Below are 20,839 nucleotides of genomic sequence, written 5' to 3' on the forward strand. Positions count from 1 at the left end.
GAAACTGCCACTTTCTGCCCAGCTTTTCCTAAGCCCTATCAACCTTTTAAGTGCTGTGTGTGTGTGTGTGTGTTTTAAAAAAATCCTGCTCTCAATATGTGATCTTATTCACATATAAGTATTTGCTTTCTTTTGTTTCCTTGCTGTACATCCCTGTTATGCCCACCTGTAAATACTTCAGAAAAATATTTGGGTTGTATCCAAAGTAGTGCTATGTGAATGTACCATCAGTGGAAGGCTTTCTTGCTAGCACAGCGCTTTGCTCCTCCCTCTGTGCACGCCTTAAATCTGTTCTAGAGTTTTCCCCAACCCTCTGGAGTAGATTTGGGGAGGGCACAGGAAATGTGCAGGGGGAGGGAGGAGGATGTTTTGTTTTGTGAGTGTAAATCCTTGTCCTAATGGAATGAATGAATTGGATACCATCTCCTGAGTCTTAAGATGCATTTCTTTTGATGAGTACTGGAATGTGTAATGAGACGTTATCCATTTTCCTTCCCCATTAATTTTAAAGATATTTCTTCATCATGACTGGAACTGGACAGTTCTACGTTCTAAATGTGTTGTTCTGTCTTTGAAGAGTTGCTGGCCTGCATAGATTGTATTCTGTATTTATGGCCCTGCTACGCAAGACATTAACTTTTAGGGCAGCACAATTAAAGAGAAAAGATTTGAGCCATAACTGCAACAGTTGGTTGGTTGGTTGGTTGGTTGGTTGGTTGGTTGGCTGGCAGGTTTACTAAATATTAATAAATAATAAAAGAATATAGCAACATCATCTGCAGAACCGAATTAGATAACATTGTGCCTTTTGCCTCTCAAAAAGCAGGAAAATCCCCTAGCTGCAACAAAGCTGCAATAGCAAATATCTGAGTCTGCTAGTGGGCTCCCATCTGTGGTAAGGGGGCATGTGGGGCAGCCTTTTTTCAACTGGTCAGTCAATTTGCCCATCTAGCACAGCATGGTCTATCTATCCTGACATCCTCAGGATGTGGTGATAGCCACCAATTTAGATGGCTTTAAAAGGGATCTGGACAAATTCATGGAAGATCATTCTATCACAGCCTGATACTGAGGATTCCAGAAACAGGTGATGACCTAACCTTCCTGAAATTGGCTGTAATGCAGCCAGAGGTTTTTGACCTTACAGGGTGAACCGCTGACCTTCTAGAGACTAGCTAGAAACTGTTGTCTTATACAGCTATTCCTGTTGGAGCAGGAAGGCTCATGGGGGCCCAGTTGATACCATTACGCTCCAGAGCTGCTCTGTACTGCTGCTCCTCGTCACAGGAGAGTGGAAACTGATTGCCTCTGTGAGTAGGGAAGATGGGTGAGAGCACTAGGAAGTGACGGCATCTGCTTCATCTTCCCCAAGGTTAGATGGAACCTACCCCCATCCCCTGCAAAAGAACCTCACCTTTTAGCACATGAAATATCACACACACACACACACACACACACACACACACACACACCAACCAATGACAACCCCACTTCTTTCAACTCCCTCAGACTGGGCAGACCAGTTTCATCCCTTCCCACTTTACAGGCAGATATGTTAGAATGGCTATACACACAGTGCAGCCCAACTATTCATCAAAGATAAGCCCATTCCAAAGAATAGAAGGAGGACAGCCTTTCTATATTGCATAATAGAACAACAGCCTCATTTATATGGTTGATTAACCTTCTTATTCCAGAATACAGGGATTATATTATTTCTTACAGGATACGTAGGAGAGGTACTAAAATGTTGTCTGAGTGAGTTTGTTTTCCTCTTCCTGCCCCTTTCTTCCTTTTGTTTCATGTCTTCTTAGGTTTTAGATTTTGAGTGGGGGCAGGGGCTATGTTGTTTTTATTGGTTTGTAAGCCACTCTGAGAGCTTTTCTGGCTAAAGACTGGGGTATAGATGTTTTGAAGAAGTAAATAATTTAGGCTCATGTTCTGTGAGTCTGCTACTCACAGTGTGTCAGCCTCTTTATTTATAAATGAAAACAAAAAATTAGAAAAACACAATAACTCTCCAGTTCTCTTTCTTCCAAAGAAAACTTTCCCTGTGAAAGTTGCCCTGAACTCCCTTCAACTCCAGGAAGGAGAAACAGCACAACTACACAAAAACCATGAATTGTTGAAAAGCCTCTTGTTTCCTGAACATTCTTTTGCAACATCTTTGTTTATGTTGGCACAACAATGGTTTTCGCTGCCTATTCCAAGGATTAGTCTTCAATAGTGGACTAAATAGCCTATAGACTTTATTGCTCTTAAAAATAATTCTTTAAAGCCTTCTTTATAGTTATGGTTACATTACTCCAACCTGTCCCAGTTAACTACATTAATGCTTGAAAAAGGCTTAATGTATAGGAAAAATCTGTTAGGGCATGCATAGTGAGGAGGGGAAATAATCCAGTGCTTCCAATCCAAGCATGAACCTCTATTTCTGTATGCAAACTAATGCTAAACCGTGGTTTATGACACTGTGATTTATTAAACCATTGCTCAGTGTTGCATGTGTACGTAGCCCAGCAGCATAACTGTTTGGCTTGTTTCTTGCCAGCAAACCATGATCTGAATCCATAGTTTGTTGTTGGTTTATGAACCTTGGTTTGTTTTAACTGTGGCTTGGTGTCATGTGTAAACCCAATACCCTTCTTTAACCATTGTTTGCTTGACCCCACCCCAGATGCTCTGCAACATATATATGATTGGGCATGGTGCAGAACAAGAATGGATGTTGGTTGTTCAGATGCTTCTCACTATTTATTTCACTAAATAAAGGTTAAATAAATATTGTTCCTGTTTCATAGGTGCTGTTGCCCCGAACCGCCTGCTGGATCCTAAATAACAGAATGAGAAATGTAGTGGGGTTTCCTGTAGGGTAGTACGACAAATACAGAAAGTTCTAACTTTAAATGCTTAAATGCCTGTGGTCTAATTCAAGTCTGAACAGTGTACTGGTACCAGGCCACATAGAAAATAATCCACAATTATATATTGACCTTTCTCTTTACAAACACTAATGATACACTTTTTTTAAAAAAAATAAAATTGCACTTCTCAGAATTTTCATAAGAGCATCTGGGCTGTCTCTAAAATCAAATTGGTTATCACATGTGTAGCTGACCTCCACAATAGTGTTTAGGAATGAACGTTCCCCCAAGATCAGGCAGATTATTGTCCTGCAACCCCTTGCTTCTCACAGGCTTTTCCTTACAGCTTTCCTTTGTCCCTGTCTTTTGTTACACCAATATTTGAAACCTAAATCGTTTAAAACAGGGTTCTCAGGCTTCTGTGTAATTCCAAGAGAACTGAACTGCTTCCCAGGTTCTCTCAGAGAAGCCAAAACAGGATGAAATCACACGTGCAATTTGACTTGACGACTGCAACATTAACGGCATTCTTGCATGTGTAAAAAGTCAAAGGAGTAAACATGTGACCTCAAACTACCTCTTTCATTGGCAGCAGTTGTCTGTTGAGAAATCATGTAATAAGCAGATGTGTGAGTCAGCCCTGAAAGTGACATAAACCTGTTGCAATGTATAGTGCAGCAGCCTTGGAGCGCTTTTATTGCCTCTCTCCTGCGGCACTCTGCAGTTTAGTTAGCGTCAGACTCAGAAAACTCCTGACAGTACCTATAAGTGGGTCCTGTTTCTGCATAGGGTAGAATGCCAAAAACAGTAGCCAGAAAATCCCAAGAACTGCAGGATTCCCTTTCAGTGGCCAAGGGGACCAGGGCACCTGGGAGGCGTCTCCTAGGAATAACAGCATCAAGGCAAGAGGAGTCCAACCTGGGCTTGTCTATCACCTAGAATAGGAGCCACGGCAGGGGGCTCACTTCCCCACTTTCAGTCTGAAAGAATGCTCCGATCTAACAACCTGCTGCTGTGAGGCTGCAGAAGCAAGGGGAAGGACCCTCTAGTCCCATCCATCAGCCAAAGGAACAGGTGTCCGCAGCTACTATTAAGAAAAAAAGAACATTAGCTTGGGGCCAACTAGATTTCAGTTCCTACTTATCTTATAGCTCTTCCCCTAGAGCAGTGGTTCCCAGTTAGGAGTCTGGGGACCCCTGGGGGTCCGCAAAACACACTCAGGAGGTCTGCGGCCCCATTCCTTGCCTCCCCCTCCCCAATTTTTTGTCATTTTTGCATGGTAACAACAACATACCAAAAGACCATAAAAGGGACGCGGGTGGCGCTGTGGGCTAAAGCCTCAGCGCCTAGGGCTTGCCGATCGAAAGGTCGCGGTTCGAATCCCCGCGGCGGGGTGCGCTCCCGCTGCTCGGTCCCAGCGCCTGCCAACCTAGCAGTTCGAAAGCACCCCCGGGGGCAAGTAGATAAATAGGTACCGCTTACCAGCGGGAAGGTAAACGGCGTTCCGTGTGCGGCTCTGGCTCGCCAGAGCAGCGTTGTCACGCTGGCCACGTGACCCGGAAGTGTCTCCGGACAGCGCTGGCCCCCGGCCAATAGATGTGAGATGGGCGCACAAACCCCAGAGTCTGTCAAGACTGGCCCGTTCGGGCAGGGGTACCTTTACCTTTACCTTTTTACCACAAATTTTATGGTCTGTTTTAGCACTGTGTGGTTTTTCAATATATTGGCCAAAATTGGTTTTGAAATCACACAGTGATAACAATTTTGACGTAAGTACCATAGAGTAATCAAAATTTTCAAAAGTAGGGGTTCCGTGACTTGGATTTTGAAAAATAGGGGGTCCTCAGTAATTAGCTAATTGGGAACCACTGCCCTAGACTTAAATAACTGATTTTTCTCCTCCAGCTTTCCTCTCCACTTCCCTTCCCTTGTTTGTATTTGTAAGCTTGGTGACAATGCCATATCTCTTTTCCTTTTTTAATTTATGTGTGGTGATTTTTGAGATGAGAACTGCTTGGAAACGAGGATGAAAATATGGTAATCAGTAAAAGTTTCAAAGCTCTTAACTTAATCTGGGGGAGAGGCTGAAATTCAGGAACTAAAACTCATAGGTTGGGGCAGTGGGGCAGAGTTGGGGAAATGGTGTGGGAAATTCCCACCCAACGATCTAGCCTTTTCTTGAAACTGCCCATGTGCTTTCAGATTGCATTTCCTGTTGCCAGTTGTCCTAAAAGCGTATCTTAGAAGGAAAACAGAATCTTACACATCACAGGTTTCATTCTGTGATGCACCGTTGTGTATTAATAGCCATACATATCTGTACATACATACAAGATCCTGAGGTGTATAGGTCCCTAAGGAGGCAAACTCAAGATTCTGTCATCCTTTGACTGTTGACCGTGATGGATGGTGTTGATTGTTGCATTGGAGCCCAACAACATCTGGTAGCACATGGGTACCCCTGCCTTTGGGGTCTTTTTAAGCATGGCATCACTTTGTGGTATTCAGTGAAATAGTTACAGTGGTACCTCGGCTTACACACGCTTCAGGTTACATACGCTTCAGGTTACAGACTCCGCTAACCCAGAAATAGTACCTTGGGTTAAGAACTTTGCTTCAGGATGAGAACAGAAATCGTGCTCCGGCGGTGCGGCAGCAGCAGGAGGCCCCATTAGCTAAAGTGGTGCTTCAGGTTAAGAACAGTTTCAGGTTAAGAATGGACCTCCGGAACAAATTAAATACTTAACCCGAGGTACCACTGTACTGGCACACAATTAGTCTTCCTCACTCTCTTCCCCCCATGCATCCCCTGAATCACCTCAGATCTGTTCCAGAGGAAGTCCCAGAATAGTTTTAGGAGGGTTGCAAGCAGGGAGAAGCACAGAGAAGTCCCGTTCCACGAGGAGAGCCCCATTTGCTAATGGAACGTAAGCCTTAGTGCTACATTGAATACAATACATCATCATCATCATCATCACCACCACCATCACTACTACTGCTGCTACTACTACTGCTATTATTACTACTATTATTTCTGGCATTGGTGCCATGAGCATCTTGCTCATTTTACCTTTATGGTGTTTTGTATTTCTGGGAGCATTCTCAAAGACAAGACTTCATCTGTGTTCCGTCACGGATCATACTTTTGATAGTAAGTGATAGAAAAGTAGACATTATGGCACGCTAAAACACTCTGTTCAGAGTCCAATTACATCACACTTTTTAACAGCTCTAGTTGTTATATTTCTTTTATATAGCAAACTCATGCGGTGGACAGGTGCAGGGACCTATCTATTTTTGCCAATGTGTCTGTGCAAGGTGCTGTATAAATCATATTATTAGGCATTGGTCCTGGGTGAGTGATATTGCCGAAGCGGCTACAAAATTGCTCCAGATAATTAAATGTATGATAGGATCTCTGTGACTGTTAACAGATCTTTGTATTCTGGCAATGAGTTTACAACACAAGCATAGAATTTCAACCATCTTGGCTCTCAATTTTTTAAAAGGAAATCTTAAAGGAAATCATGACCAAAGCACTCTCTGATGAAGGCTCATAGTGTAAGTGTGGCTGTTGGTCTCACCTTCCAGTGACCATGAGACTTGGGGACCCTCCCCAGTTCCCAGCAATGATTCTGTGCCCCCCACCTCTGCTGCCAGTATGTGCCCAGTCTCCTTGCCCTTTCCCCCTCCGTCACATTTCCCTTCTTGACCTGTGCACTCATAACATTTGCAGAACAACTAACACAAAGAAAATACATACACAAGTGTACCAAATTGGAACACATTGTTCTGACAGCAGAGTGTGGATTTATTGTGGTGCGGTATACACCCAGACTACTAAAAGAGATACAATCTCATGCTCAACGTGTCCCTAGGCTCTATTCGCTCTAAGCAAGTAACACAGGATTTATCTGAAGACCCTGTAACTGCCCTGTACATTGAACATCACCTCCGAAGGGTCAGAAAATGCATTATGGCAGCAGAGTAACAGCCGATCAAGTAAAGCAAGTACACTTACCCCGCAAAATGTAGAGTGAAAGCACAGAGACAGGCTTGTTCTGCAACCACACCAAGACCTTCTCATTTAAAATCTAATTTTGAAACTGCTGCCTCTCTGGAAACATGCAAATAACTTAAATGTGCTTTCAGTGCCTTCGAGCTTCAGGACTGTATTTCAATGACTTCCTGTTTCGTAATTGCTAGGAAAGCTAGAAAACAACAACTGGAAAACCAAACTATAAAGCTGAATGCACGCACCATTAAAAGATACTTGATCTCCCTCTCTCCTCTCTCCCTCTCTCATTTTTTCATCCGTTGGCATCACCTATCCACGGATGTGTGCTGGCTTCCTGTCATCATGAGAAAAGCATTGCTGTTCTTTGTGGGTATGCTTGCAGATGCTATGAGGATTTTGTGTCTAAATGAGATAGTAGATAGCAAGAGACAGGTGCAAATAGCAAAGAAGCCAGCAGCAAACCTGTGCTGTTGATCCCCTTTCAGTTCTGAGAAGGTCAGCAACTTTTGAAATTCCCTTTCCTGGAGGGAAAGCCCAGCGTGTTGTTATTTTATTTAATAATATAATCCAAATCCAGACTTCAGGTGGGCTGCTTTCACAGGCATCACCAGTTGTGCATCTCCTATCCACCCAGTTCTCCACTCTTCCCACAGTCTCTTCCATGTTTTATCCCTACTGGTTTTTGTGCCTGGAACATTTTTCCAATTCCGCCTGTCAACAGTTGTCCCGTATTGTGTATGTTTTATGCTTAACAACAACAACAACAACAACATCCTCTGTCCCAGTTTGTAGTGTATGGACCAGTATTCGTGTGGTTTTGCCTTACTAATTGTATGCCAAGGTTAGTGAAACTGAGAAAGGGCAACAAAACGGAGCGCTAAAGGCTACAACAAATTGAGATCCTATTAATGATTCAGCAGAACTGGCAGTCGGAGGAAAAAGAGCTCTGGATGCATGTGCTTTGGAAATGTAACTCTTCCCTTAATGCTGGGACACAGGAGTATGCAAAAGCTTCAATTAGTAGTGATTTAAGTTGCAACCTTCAGGAGGGGGAAAACCCCCCCATTGAACTCAGTTGCACTTTCTTCTCAGGTGATATGCATAAGAGTGTGCTGTTAATTTACATCTCAGTTCATTGAATATGTTGCTATCATTTGTAACTCTCAGTTCATCCTTATGCTTGTCTCAGATGACCTTCTGCTTGCATGCAGGAGATCCCAGGTTTGATCCCTGGCACCTCCAGTTTTTAAGAAAGAAGAGAAGTAAAGGGGAAAGGATCAAGTACCGGGTAATGGGCAAGACCTCTGGCAGAGACTTTGTAGAACCCCTTCCAGCCAATAGGGCAGCACTGGCTAAAGCCGCTAGCTGGTCATAATTGTTTGGATGACAATACAGTTGTACCTCGGGTTACATATGCTTCAGGTTACATATGCTTCAGGTTATAGACTCCGCTAACCCAGAGGTAGTACCTCGGGTTAAGAACTTTGCTTTAGGATGAGTACAGAAATTGTGCTCCAGCGGCACGGCGGCAGCAGGAGGCCCCATTAGCTGAAGTGATGCTTCAGGTTAAGAACAGTTTCAGGCTAAGAACGGACCTCCAGAACAAATTAAGTTCTTAACCCAAGGTACCACTGTAAGGCAGTTTCCATTGTTCCTGCACCTTTTCCCCATGAAGCTCCAAACCTAGGAGGCTTCAGCCTTTACCTCCACCCATTCCCACCCTCCAAATATTTAAATTATGTAATAACAAAAGATACATTCTGCAAAAAAAAAAAAAAACCCACATAACCCCTTTTTTTGCAAACTGGTGAATTTGCAAAATTCAAGCTACTTTTTTTTTTTGCAGAATTCCAAGTAGCTGTACTGAAGCCTTGTCCTCAAGTCACCAGCAGTCCTAGGAAGTGGCCCCACATCCCCAGCTTCTGGGGATTTTTGCAAGGCATTATTGCTTGGAGACTCTCAGTTCAATTTCGGAGCCATAAGGATTAGAAAAGATTGAAAACCTGAGCTGCCTGCAATGTGTCGATTCTGTATAACTACCTAGTGTGTTTCAAATAAATATGCATTATTATAACACAAAGCAACATCAGCCTTCCCCTCCCTGGTACCTTGAAGTTATTGTTGTGTTCCAGCTGCCTTCAGCCTCTCAGCCCCAGGCAGAATAGCTGTTGGTCAGGAATTACTGGACTTGTAATTCAAGACACCTGAAGAGTACCAGAGTGATGAAGGCTGAACTAAATGCATCTTTGGTCAGAGGGGGGCAGGATGTGGTTCCTATGCATATCTGTTTATTAGCAGTGTATGTCTCCTTGGTTTTAAAGCCCTGAGTCAGTGCTGTTTGGGGCAACCTTTCATAGGGCTAAGGCTTTTCCTTTTTTAATGCTGCTGCTGCTGTAAGTAAGACTCTGCTTTCTTTCCCTGCTGCTCGGGGAATTGTTGTGTACAAGATCAAAATATATTGGTATAGATCTGTAATCTTGTAGACTTTGCTATAAATAGCTGCCAGACAAGTCAGATTAGCTGTTGGCAAACAATAATTCTATCTGGTATTGTGGCTCCTTAAGCTCTGGCTGCTATGAAATGCCATGAAAAATTCATGGGTGAGGATGCTGTTAATTATGGGATGGACACCTGGCTTCTCTGTGATTTTATTCCAATTTCACTAGCATAACAGTCCGTTGACTTGTATGTTGTTTTATTGGTTCTTTTTAGATACGCATAGTTCTTGTATTCAAATTTGTATGTCTCATGGCTGGACAGATTTTATTCTGATTCTGACAAGGCAAGACTGTTGGGGGGTTTCCCCCTTAGAAATATATTAATTACACATTTTTTCATCATGGATGTTTAGAACAAAATGCAAGCAATAAAATTCTGATATTCCCCCCACCTTTGCGGCTCAATGTCGCTACACCTAGATACTTCTCTTTCTTTGCTCTGAATTTACGGAGAAAGGTGAACTATTAAATTATGGTGGTGTTGTGTTTTCGCAATTGTGTTTTGCCTCTCCTTGAACAAAGTACCATTTCCCGCTTTTAAATATTCACCTTGTAAAAATTACTAGACCTTACGGTGTAGAATTCCAGTTGAGAAGCTGTGCCGCATCATGGACAGAATCAGGCCTGGGAAGACCTGGGTTCAAATCCTGGGTTGGCCAGCTAGATGGTCTCAGCCAAGTCATGTTTTCTTTTCTTAAGGTTCTAGTAAAGATAAAGAGATATAACAAATATAATGACATAATTAAATACACCAGTAAAATGGCTATTCCCTCCCCAGTCATGTTTTCTCAGGATAGAACGCGGTGTCCTCTTTTGACTACTCTGAATTCAGTAAAGGAAGGGTAGGACAGAATGTAATGAACTAAATAGTTTTGAGCCAAGAGTAGCTAATCTTTTTTGCCCAAGGGCAACAATCGCCCTTAGCCCAACCTTCCAGGGGCTGCATGCCAGCAGGGAGTATGGTCACCATGCAGTATCTCGCAGACAAAGAGGCATCACCACCCTCAGCTGAACGGAGGGGATATAAGCCTCTTTCCACCCTAGCCCGTGTCTCCTCTATTTCCTTTTTGCTACTGCCATCAAAGCGCTGTGATTTTGGAGCTCAGAAAAATTGCTCAGTGGATCAGATCAGGCCCCTGAGCAGGAGGTTAGCCCACCCTGCTTTATAAAATCACGGGGGGGGGGGATAAAATCCATGCTGAGTTAATGGAACGCACAGCCCCAATCCAGAGGGAGCAAATCAGTCACATTTGCATCCTTTTGCAATCAGTAGCACAATTTGGTTGCAGCTTACTTATTTCTCATTAATTTCAAAGTGACAGCAGTTGGCTAAACTACTAACTTGCTTTTGGAGTAGGGCCTATGGATTGAGTCCAGATTAAGCTAGTTGCCCTAGAAATCAATGGTGCTTCGGTTTATTGTGACTAATTTTTCAGATTGATTTTGTTGTGGCCCAGAATGTGGTTAATCCTGTCTGGATCCAATCCTATATGTACTTTGGCAAGTACCTTGATTGCTTACAAACTGATCACTTAGACAGTGAAATGGACTCCCTCAGGAGGTGATGGGCTCTCCTTCCTTGGAGGTTTTTAAATAGAGATTGGATGGCCGTCTGTCATGGATGCTTTAGTTGAGATTCCTGCATTTCAGGGGGTTGGACTAGATGGCCCACGGGGTACCCTCAAACTCTACAATTCTATGATTCTATGAAATAAAGAATTAAGCAATCCTCTCAGTCAAGACACAGGCTTATTGCAAAAATGGCAGAGAGGATAAAAATCTGACTAGGGGGAAGGAAGCAGAATATGCATGTTTGAATTGTAATTTAATTTTGTAGCGAAGCAAAACACTCCTAATGTGGATGATGTAGCTTGTGCCCTCCCTTTTTTATGTACATTCAACACATTACATTGCCCGTATGTGGTCATAAAAATATAAAGCCTTGTTAACCTTTTTTTCCCTTTCCTCATGAAAGTGTGGAGCCTCTTTTCAAGACGATGACGTGATTGTACTTAACGGTACAAAAGAGGATGTAGAAGTGCTGAAGAAAAGAATGGAGGAGAGAAGGCTTAAGAGTAAATTGGGGAAGGTAAGAGCTTTGTGCATTTTCTGATGTATTTGCACGTGCATTTATGGGATACTTCAGGAACAGAGTTTATTACAAACAGCTTTTTCAAAACCTTCTCCATGGTGGCAGGGGGTCAGTCTCCTGTTAAAGTGCCCAAAGCCCCCAGCATAAAACTGTAGGTGCAGGTCATTGAATCCCACCAAATATTTTTATCAAGTACAGCTTGTTGTTTTTCAATTTCAGCCCTCGTTAGTAATTTTTAATTAGATCAGAGATAAGTAATTTCTTTGGCCTTGCCACTAATTTAATCCAGCTCTTCTTTCACATGGAAATAGTTCTTCCTTCCTTCCACAAATGCCGTCATCAAAATAAATAAACCCATTGGTTTTCCTTTTCAAATCAGTACCCAGTTGTTCCATTATCCAGCTGCTCTTAAGCAGAACTGTCACTCTTCCTTGACGTAGTTTATGTTTTACATTTTACCCCATCCACTTCTCACTGTTAGGGATAGGAAAGTGTAAAACCAATCAACATGGTCCAAGCTACATGATAACTACTCACATATTTGCACTGCATCCATTGATCCGGGGTGAAGTTCATTTAACCCCCTAATTCTAAACTTCACAAGCATGTAGATGCACCAGTATGTACACACATTCTGCAATGTACAGAGTATCTCTTCATTTACTTAGATCCCTCCCCTCACGGCCTTAATGATCCTCATTGTACTCATCAATATAACAACCACAGTTCTATCTTTACCTTCTGAGGGTGTTGCTGGTGTGCTAAAATAGCTTGCGACGAGTGCTTCCTCTTGCAAGGGCCTCCTTTCCGTTTTGAATCCGGCTTCCTATTCAACATGATACTGTAGTAAATCAAACATGCCATTCTGCAAGCAGCATTCATGTTTCAAACTAAAATTAGGGCAGAGCTTTTTTTCATGCTGAAGGCTTGTTGCCAAATAAGCATATAACACTGCTAGGCATATCAGTGTTGGGATTAGGAAAGAGAAGCAAAGCAAAGCAGGGCTCCTTTATAGGTACAGCTGAGAGACCAGCAACATTTGGCAAGGACTTGTAGCAATCTTAAAGCTACTTGAGAGTCGCCTTTGAGGATAAAAATTATTTGAAAATATGTCGGTCTCCTTCCCTAGTAGCATCTTCCTACCACATGTACTTTAGTTGCAAGACTTTAGTTGCCTCTAAAACTGCTGCGCAGGAAGGTCTGATGCACTGCTGCCACCTCCAGGAAGACATGGGTAATCTGCAGAAAAGGGAATAGCTCAGTGGAATCAGTGCCTTTCTTGCAGCTAATGATGTATGCAGCAGATGTATGCAGCAGTATGTGCAAACTGGTGACCATCAGCTGCATATGGAACCAACTAAGTGCTTCATAGTGTCCTGCTTTTTCTGCCTGCCTCAGGCTGCACAAAGAAGGCAGTTATCTGCTACCTCCTAAGCCACACAGCATGGCTTGTGGTCTGCATCCAGCTTGGCAAGTCCGAAATTGAGCAGGCCTGATGCATTCTAACATTGTTTGGGGTGTCTTCACTTCAATCCACTGTAATATTGCTGGGCCATCCAGCTCTGAATAAAAAATAACCTCATAATAACTACATTTCTGTGGGAAAGCATTTAACCTGTCTTTTTATTGTGGAAAGTTTTTTTTTATTATCAACAACCCAGTGCATCAGGTGAAAGGGCTCATTGTCTAACCATAATTAATGGTGGGTGTAATTAATGGCAGGTCTGTCTGACACACTCTCTCTTTCACTCTCTCTCTCTCTCTCTCTCACTCTCTCTCTCTCTCTCTCTCATGTTCTTATGTAGGACTCACTGTGCTTTTCCCATTCAAGGGGCTGCTTAAATCCACACCTGCTTAGCTTTGGCAATGCTGCAGCCTCAGATGCTCCCAGACTATTAACTGGATCTCAAATAAGATTATTTTAAACAATATTAAAAAGGGACTTCAAACAGCTAGCCAGCTGAGATTTCCAAAGGAGACAGGCAGCCCCTATGGAGAAAGCCGTGCTCCTAGTGTTGGGTTAATTTTAATTGTGTGGATAATGGAAGAAAGAACATATCTCTCCATCTCTCAAGGATGATTAGAGTTAGTTTCAAGGATCAGAGTCAGGCTATTTTTCAAAACATCTTGATCCTGCATGCAGATAAGCCTGGCCTTTCTCTTCAGGGATTATTCTGTCTCTCATACAGTTTGCTCCCTTTGCACGTTATAAGCCTTATATGCCCACTTTTAAGGGAGCACAGTGGGCACTGAATTGTGTGAGTGGATTGGATTGTTTAGCGATGTAATATGAAAAAAGCACTGAGTAACCTTATGGCAAAGTTGTGCTGATGGAACTGGTGGATTTGTTACCAAACACAGTTTGGGCTGTTGTCACTCATGTTTGTCTCCATTGTTTCTAGAAATCCAAGAAATCTAAGGCAGCGGAGACCACTGTGAAACCCGAAGCTGCTGAAGGTAAGGTTGTGTCCATATGCTGATGCAACAAAGTGCTATTCCAGATTACTTTTATTTTCAGGGCAGTAACTGTGCAGCTATTACCTTTGTTGGCCAGAACCCACACATTTTCCTTCAAGGTAGTGCTGCTTTTGCAGAGAAACCAACTTTTCCCAGCACACAAACAATGGTATTATGTTGCTAGGATCACCCCACCCCTGCAGCTAGCACCTCTGGTTTGATTCATGAAATCTGCAGTAGCCATGCAAATATGATATGCACCTATTGGCTAGTTCCGGTGATGGATGACCTTTCCCTATCCCATGCCACTGTGTTCTGTGTTAAAAGGCCATTTTGCATGTTGTTTTGACATAAATAAGTTAGAAACTATAACTTTATGGATCTGAAATCAGCATTTGACTCCATCCCCAGATCCCAGCTATGGTCCAAATTGAGTCTGATTTTGCAGGATAAACGACTTCTCTTTCTTATAAAAGCCCTGTACAATGGAACCAAACTGCAGGTCCGATGCGGTCGACAGGGACAGCTATCGAACAGCATCGAGATGGCTGGGGGGGGGGTGAGACAGGGTTGTATTTTGGCCCCCACATTGTTTTGTCTATTCTTAAATGACCTAGAAGAGAACTTAATGGACCCAGATGGGCACATTCCAAAAATAGGAATGAGAAGGACCCCTTTGTTGTTGTATGCTGATGACGCGGCCATCATCTCATGTTCCAGACTGGGCTTGAATTATCTGTTGAGGAAATTTTCTGATTACTGTTCTGGAAATGGTTTATCCATTAATTATGAAAAATTAAAATTTTAGTCTTCGAAAGAAGATTCTCCCAGTCTAAATGGGTGCTGGATGGCCATAACCTTGAACAGGTAAAATACTTCAGTTACCTAGGGCTCACATTCCATCATACAGGATCTTGGAAGCACCATTGGCAAACCTCCCTTCAAAAGGTGGAGATTACAAAGCTAGCCATACATAGATTCTTCTTCACAAAGGGCGGCAAATATGTTCCAGCAGCCTTAAGGGTTTTCAACGCAAAGCCCGTTTCCCAACTCCTGTATGCAGCAAATGTCTGGCATAATGGGGACCTGCCAAAGCTAGATGGCTTTCAGGCAAAATTTATACGATCTCTGCTGCAGGTACCTAACTGCGTCCCCAACTCCGTACTTCTGTTGGAAGCTGGTGAATGCCCAATTTCAGCTAGAGCGTGGTGGGCTGCCCTAAAACATCGGCTCAGGATTTCAGTGTTTAATCTAGGGAAGGGTCTGTACCAACATTTGACCAATGAGGAATTTGTCAGCAAATGGCAGAAAACCATGGCTAAAAAAGCCACCTCTATTGGTCTGTCTCCCCCCCCCCAACTGTATTACCTGGGCTATGAAGGCGCCCAAAAGGTTTTAAAGCAAAGATTATGGGACAATGCACACAGTGACTTGCAATCTCGGTCACACGCAGTCTGTAGTCTGCTGGCAGCAGGAGTTCAATATGGGTATGTCTTTGAGTTAACATCTTACATCAAAAACCTGACAGTACCTAACTATCGAAGGCTTTTCACCAAAGCCAGACTGAATGTCTTCCCCTCTGCAGTGCTGGATGGTAGGTTGAGAGGAGTTCCCTACCAGGACAGACTTTGCTCGTGTGCTCAAGACATCGATTCCATAGATCATATTTTGTTACATTGTGCGAAGTATGAGCAGGCCAGGGCTGAACTGATACTACCCTTGCTGGTGCCTTTCCCGGGAAAGTCAGAGGCTCACTATGTCAGGTTCCTACTGGAAGACCGGACAAAAGCTAGAACGTTGGCAGTGGCAAAGTTTTTATCGGTGGTTGCAAGAACAAATGAGCCCTATATTCCAAACAAAGTGCTTGATTAACCTGGAGGTAGACTGTATGAACTCTGTATTGATTTGTAATGTTTTGTTGGGTCTCTGGACCGTAATAAAGATAGTTGTAGTTATAAAAAAAAAGAGTAACAGTAAATAGAAAGGTGGGTGCACATTATGAACTAAATATCCCCTTAAGGAAAAACTAAAGTGATAAACATAACTAACGTGCAATAATGCTTTTCTCACTTAATGGATTCTCTCCCTCTGCCCCCACCCCCCATTTTTAAAGGGGGGGGGACAAGGAGCCTGTAGGTAGATCGCACAAAGGGGCAAATATAGTTGGAATGGACTTCACAGGACCTTGTGCTTAGAAGATATCGGCCAGATTCACACATAACATGAAGCTATGGTTTGTTCGGGCAATTTTGTTTTTTGAAACAATTCATGAGTTAACCACGTTGTCTCATAAAGGATCAAACAAACAGTGGCTTGTTTCTCCAACGTTTGATTTGTTTTCCAGTTACTGTTGCCTCATGCCTTTGGAATTTGTGAAGTGCCTGAGGTACAGAGTCCAGACCTAACCATGGTTAAGGAAGTGTGCTGAGTTCACATGTAACGCCAAGTCATAGTTAAAACAAACTAGGGTTCACGAGCCAACAACAACCCATGCCTTCAAAGCATCAGCTCTTGGCAGTAAACAAGCTTGTTAAGCTGCTAGGCAGAATTTGCACTTAAAACTTAGCCATTCCCTGCCACAAAGCTTCTGCTAGCCTGGCAGTTAATTAAGTACACAGGTGCTGATGCAGTGAGCCATTTATTTACGCTCCCCCCCCCCCATCTGTGCAACATTTAGTATAACTTATGCCTTGATGGTTGAACAGTGTTCTTGAAGCTACAAACATGAGCCTAACCAAACTGCGGGAGGCAGTGGAAGACAGGAGTGCCTGGCGTGCTCTGGTCCATGGGGTCACGAAGAGTCGGACACGACTAAACGACTAAACAGCATGCCTTGATATCGTTATGGTTCTTCTCCATGTCGGCTTATGGTGGAGAACATTGGATATCATGGTGTTACAACACATATAAGGCAATGCAGAAAGGGACTGAAGGGAACTAAATACACAACTGTCCTTTTCAGTGGCAAAACTCTCTGTGTTGATCATTAATTGGTCCAACTCTTGAGTGAAGTTTTATTGGGGGTTTTTTGGTGAAGTTTTATAGTTTAATTACTTTTGATTGCACTGCTCTCTTTTGCCATTGATTTTAATAGGATGCAGATTCCATTTTTCTTTTTAATTTCTCTGTCTTCCTGTTTATGTGGGTTTTTGTTTTTTTAAGATTTGCCTACATCATCTCAAGTAAATACTGAAAAGGATACAGCAAACATGAAATCCGGAGAAAATAGAAGCATTGCCTTCTGCAAGAGTACAGGTTAGTATAAAATTTTCCATGCAGTTTCATGACATTGCATTCAGTAATATTGTGGATAATCCTTTATTAGCCATTTTCAGCCAGATGTTCACCTAAAACTCTACTTTGAGCTGGCGCAGCTATAACTGGGACCATCTGTTCGTGGAAAGATGAGGGCTGCGTATGAGCCGTGGAATGGCAGGCTCTCTGTCATTTGCCTGTTGAATGAATTTACCCCTCCCTCGCATTTCCACTGCTGCCTTTAACCATGGTCAATTGTTTCTATGCCAGCCATAACCAACGTTAACACTAGGAACATTAGACTCTGCCTTGTACTGAGTCAGCCTGTTGGTGCATCTAGCTCAATATTGTCCACCCTGGCTGTCAGTGACTCTCCAGGGTTCCAGTCTCAATCCTTCCTGGAGATGCAGAGTCTTAAACCCGGGACCTTTTGCATGCAAAGCAAGATGCTCAACCACTGAGCTTAGTTGTTGAAATTAGCGGGGTAAGGGAGCTGAAAATAATGCCAATACAGTTCACATCTTTTGTTCTAGGAGGCTTAGTTTAGTCAGAATCGAGTATAAACTTCCAGAGTTAATGCTAAATACATTACTTCTGGTAAATGAGCCACCATAGCCACTAGAGGGCTGTGAAAATTTGAGTTCCAGGCTTTTTAGACTCATCTTCCCCGGGAACTGTCCTGAAACCAAAGGGGTGGATTGGTTGCCAGATGTGATTCCCCCCCCCCCAGCTCTCCTACCCCACTAAATTGGTGAGCTGGCTTGATATGCTTCCCTGAGCTTGGTCTTTGTGGACTAGGTGTGGGTGCAACATAGCTCTCTTATTTGCAAGGCCTAAGAGCTTTGGGACGCGGGTGGCGCTGTGGGTAAAACCTCAGCGCCTAGGACTTGCCGATCGTATGGTCGGTGGTTCGAATCCCCGCTGTGGGGTGAGCTCCTGTCGTTCGGTCCCAGCTCCTGCCCACCTAGCAGTTCGAAAGCACCCTTAAGTGCAAGTAGATAAATAGGTACCACTTTATAGCGGGAAGGTAAACGGCGTTTCCGTGTGCTGCGCTGGTGCAGGCTCGCCAGAGCAGCTTCGTCACGCTAGCCACGTGACCCGGAAGTGTCCTTGGACAGCGCTGGCCCCCGGCCTCTTAAGCGAGATGGGCGCGCAACCCCAGAGTTGGTCACGACTGGCCCTGACGGGCAGGAGTACCTTTACCTTTACCTTTACCTTTTTAAGAGCTTCCATGAGCCATGTCCTGGTTGTGTTGACTACTTAAAACAGCAACACCCCCCCTCCCGATTTCAGGACTTCCAACTGTTTGTGAGCCGTCCTTTGGTGTCCGTGTTTTTAACAAAACCAACTGTTCCAGTTGTTGCATGATTTCAACAAGGTTGGCTCCAGTTTGAGGGGGGGGGACCCTAAACAAAGTGCCCTCTTCTTTGGCCCTCCTGTGTTGGTGGGCCTTGGTAAGCTTATTTGGTGGCAGGAGCAGCAGGACTCTGATCTGCAACAGGCAACTGGGTTCGAGAACTATCACTGTCATTTCCTACGGTGCAGCATCACCCTGGACTCTTTTGAGAAGAAAATTGGTGGCTTCAAGACCTAGCCACCAGGTGCTGATTTGAAATTGTTTTAAGGGAGAACCAGCGTAGATACTGGCAGCTGCTCCTTTCCCTTTGCACTGAATTTCCTTTGAACTGAAATGAGCCAGTGTGGTGTAGTGGTTAAGAGCGGTAGTCTCGTAATCTGGGGAACCGGGTTCGCGTCTCCGCTCCTCCACATGCAGCTGCTGGGTGACCTTGGGCCAGTCACACTTCTGTGAAGTCTCTCAGCCCCACTCACCTCACAGACTGTTTGTTGTGGGGGAGGAAGGGAAAGGAGATTGTTAGCCGCTTTGAGACTCCTGAAGGGGAGTGAAAGGCAGGATATCAAATCCAAACTCCTCCTCCTCTTCTTCTTCCTGGCAACTGCCAAAGGGTGCCAAGTGCCAGCTGTGCAAAATAGAAGTTTAAGCAACTTACCGTATTTTTTGCACCATAACACTCACTTTTTTCCTCCTAAAAAGTAAGGGGAAATGTCTGTGCATGTTATGGAGGGAATGCCTACGGGTGGCATGCCTATGGATTTTCCTCCTCTAAAAACTACGTGCGTGTTATGGTCGGGTGCGTGTTATAGAGCGAAAAATACGGTAATCTTGACTTTAGCTTGAACAAGCCTTAAAAAGAAATGTGGGCGTTGATCATCCCTGACCATTGGCCATGTGCACTGGGGCTTATGGGAGTTGCAGTCTCAAACACTTGAAGGGCACCAGGTTGGCAAAGGTTTCTTGAGTATGGTGTTTGTGTGTGTCTACATGCAAGTTTTGTGGGTGAAGTTGACGCGTGTTCTGTTTGCTTCATTCTGTAGCAGTCAGCGAAAGTCCATCGTCTTCATCTGGAAAAAGCAGCAAAAGTTCATCCGAGGGCCCCAAGCGATCCTTCGCAAGCAGAGGAGAGAAATCGGAAGCATACAAGTCTATTTTTACATCACACAGCTCTGCCAAACGCTCCAAGGAAGAGTCTTCCAATTGGATCACGCATACAGCATACTATTTCTAAAACAGAAAAGTTTCCACTTTGTAGCAGGCTCTGCCCTTTCCCACCCTGCTGCAGTTCCTCTTACAAGGGAGGACTTAGTTATTTGGCACCGAGTGCAATTTGCTGTTGATTTAGAAGGACCATCCATATATAACTATGTAAAGTAGAATATAAAAGCAGTTAGCAGAAATCAGCTTTTTTTAAAAAGGGGTGTGTGATTTGAACAAGTACTAATTGTTAGGCTCACAAATGATGTGCTCTTGATTCCACCTTCTGCCCACCCCCCAGGTCTTGGTTGCTTTGAATAATTTGGATGCTTGTAGAACAGAAACAGGTGACCTGCCCACAGCATCTACCTTTCATGGGTACCTTCTGCTGTCTTTCAGGCATCCTGACTTTCAGACCTTCTTTTGCATGGAAATGTAGATTGTGGGGCTAGAGTAATTAGATAGGAGATTAGCATGACCACTTCCTGTCCTGTTCTTCTCCTTGGTTTGCTAAAGCTTTGTCTAGGTGGGTCAGGCTTCAGCAAACGGAAGGTGTTCCACCATCATCTTTCCCAAGTGTGAGGAAGCTACAGCAGAAGCCAGCATCCTATGTTCAAGAGGGCTGTGGAGTGATGAGCCACAGAAAACAATTTTTTTTTTGGGGGGGGCAGCCTAGAGTGTCCATCTTTACCCGTGTAGCTCTTGCCAGCTTTGTAGAAGTGATATTGTTGAATGTTTAATTTTGGTTTCCATTCCTGCCACTTGTCAGAGAAATAAAGCAGAGCCCTTTGTGACTTTTCTTGCGCACCTTGTACTTACAAATAAAAGCACAATATTCCAATATTGTCCCTCGATTGCAAGGTTGAAAGCTGTCCAGCCCATCCCACTTTCATCGTAAAAGGTTTTGGAGATCTTGCATTAGAAGAAACACGAATGGGAGGAGAAAATGCGTTAGTATTTTGGACTCGGGGGGGTTGGACTCGATGGCCCTTGTGGTCTCTTCCAACTCTATGATTCTATGAGTACTCTTCTGAGACGTGTAAGAGACTGTTGAATGGTTTCTTTACATGTAAAGGTTCATCATTGAACTACTACGGTTCATCA

The 20,839-nt window shown here is 43.6% G+C and overlaps 1 protein-coding gene across 1 annotated transcript in view; it reads left to right on the forward strand.

Moving 5' to 3' along the window:
* Window positions 1–20,576, forward strand: part of RTF2 (replication termination factor 2) — a 64,243-nt gene extending 43,667 nt beyond the window's left edge. The window contains exons 6-9 of the mRNA XM_082226418.1: window positions 11,356–11,469; window positions 13,875–13,929; window positions 17,092–17,184; window positions 19,579–20,576. Of these exons, the coding sequence (XP_082082544.1) occupies window positions 11,356–11,469; window positions 13,875–13,929; window positions 17,092–17,184; window positions 19,579–19,769 (453 nt within the window). The 3' untranslated portion in view covers window positions 19,770–20,576. The remainder of the gene's footprint in view (window positions 1–11,355; window positions 11,470–13,874; window positions 13,930–17,091; window positions 17,185–19,578) is intronic.
* Window positions 20,577–20,839: the final 263 nt, after the last annotated feature.

This window comes from Podarcis vaucheri (assembly GCF_965113315.1).
Source record: "Podarcis vaucheri genome assembly, chromosome: 6".
Classification (NCBI taxonomy): domain Eukaryota; kingdom Metazoa; phylum Chordata; class Lepidosauria; order Squamata; family Lacertidae; genus Podarcis; species Podarcis vaucheri.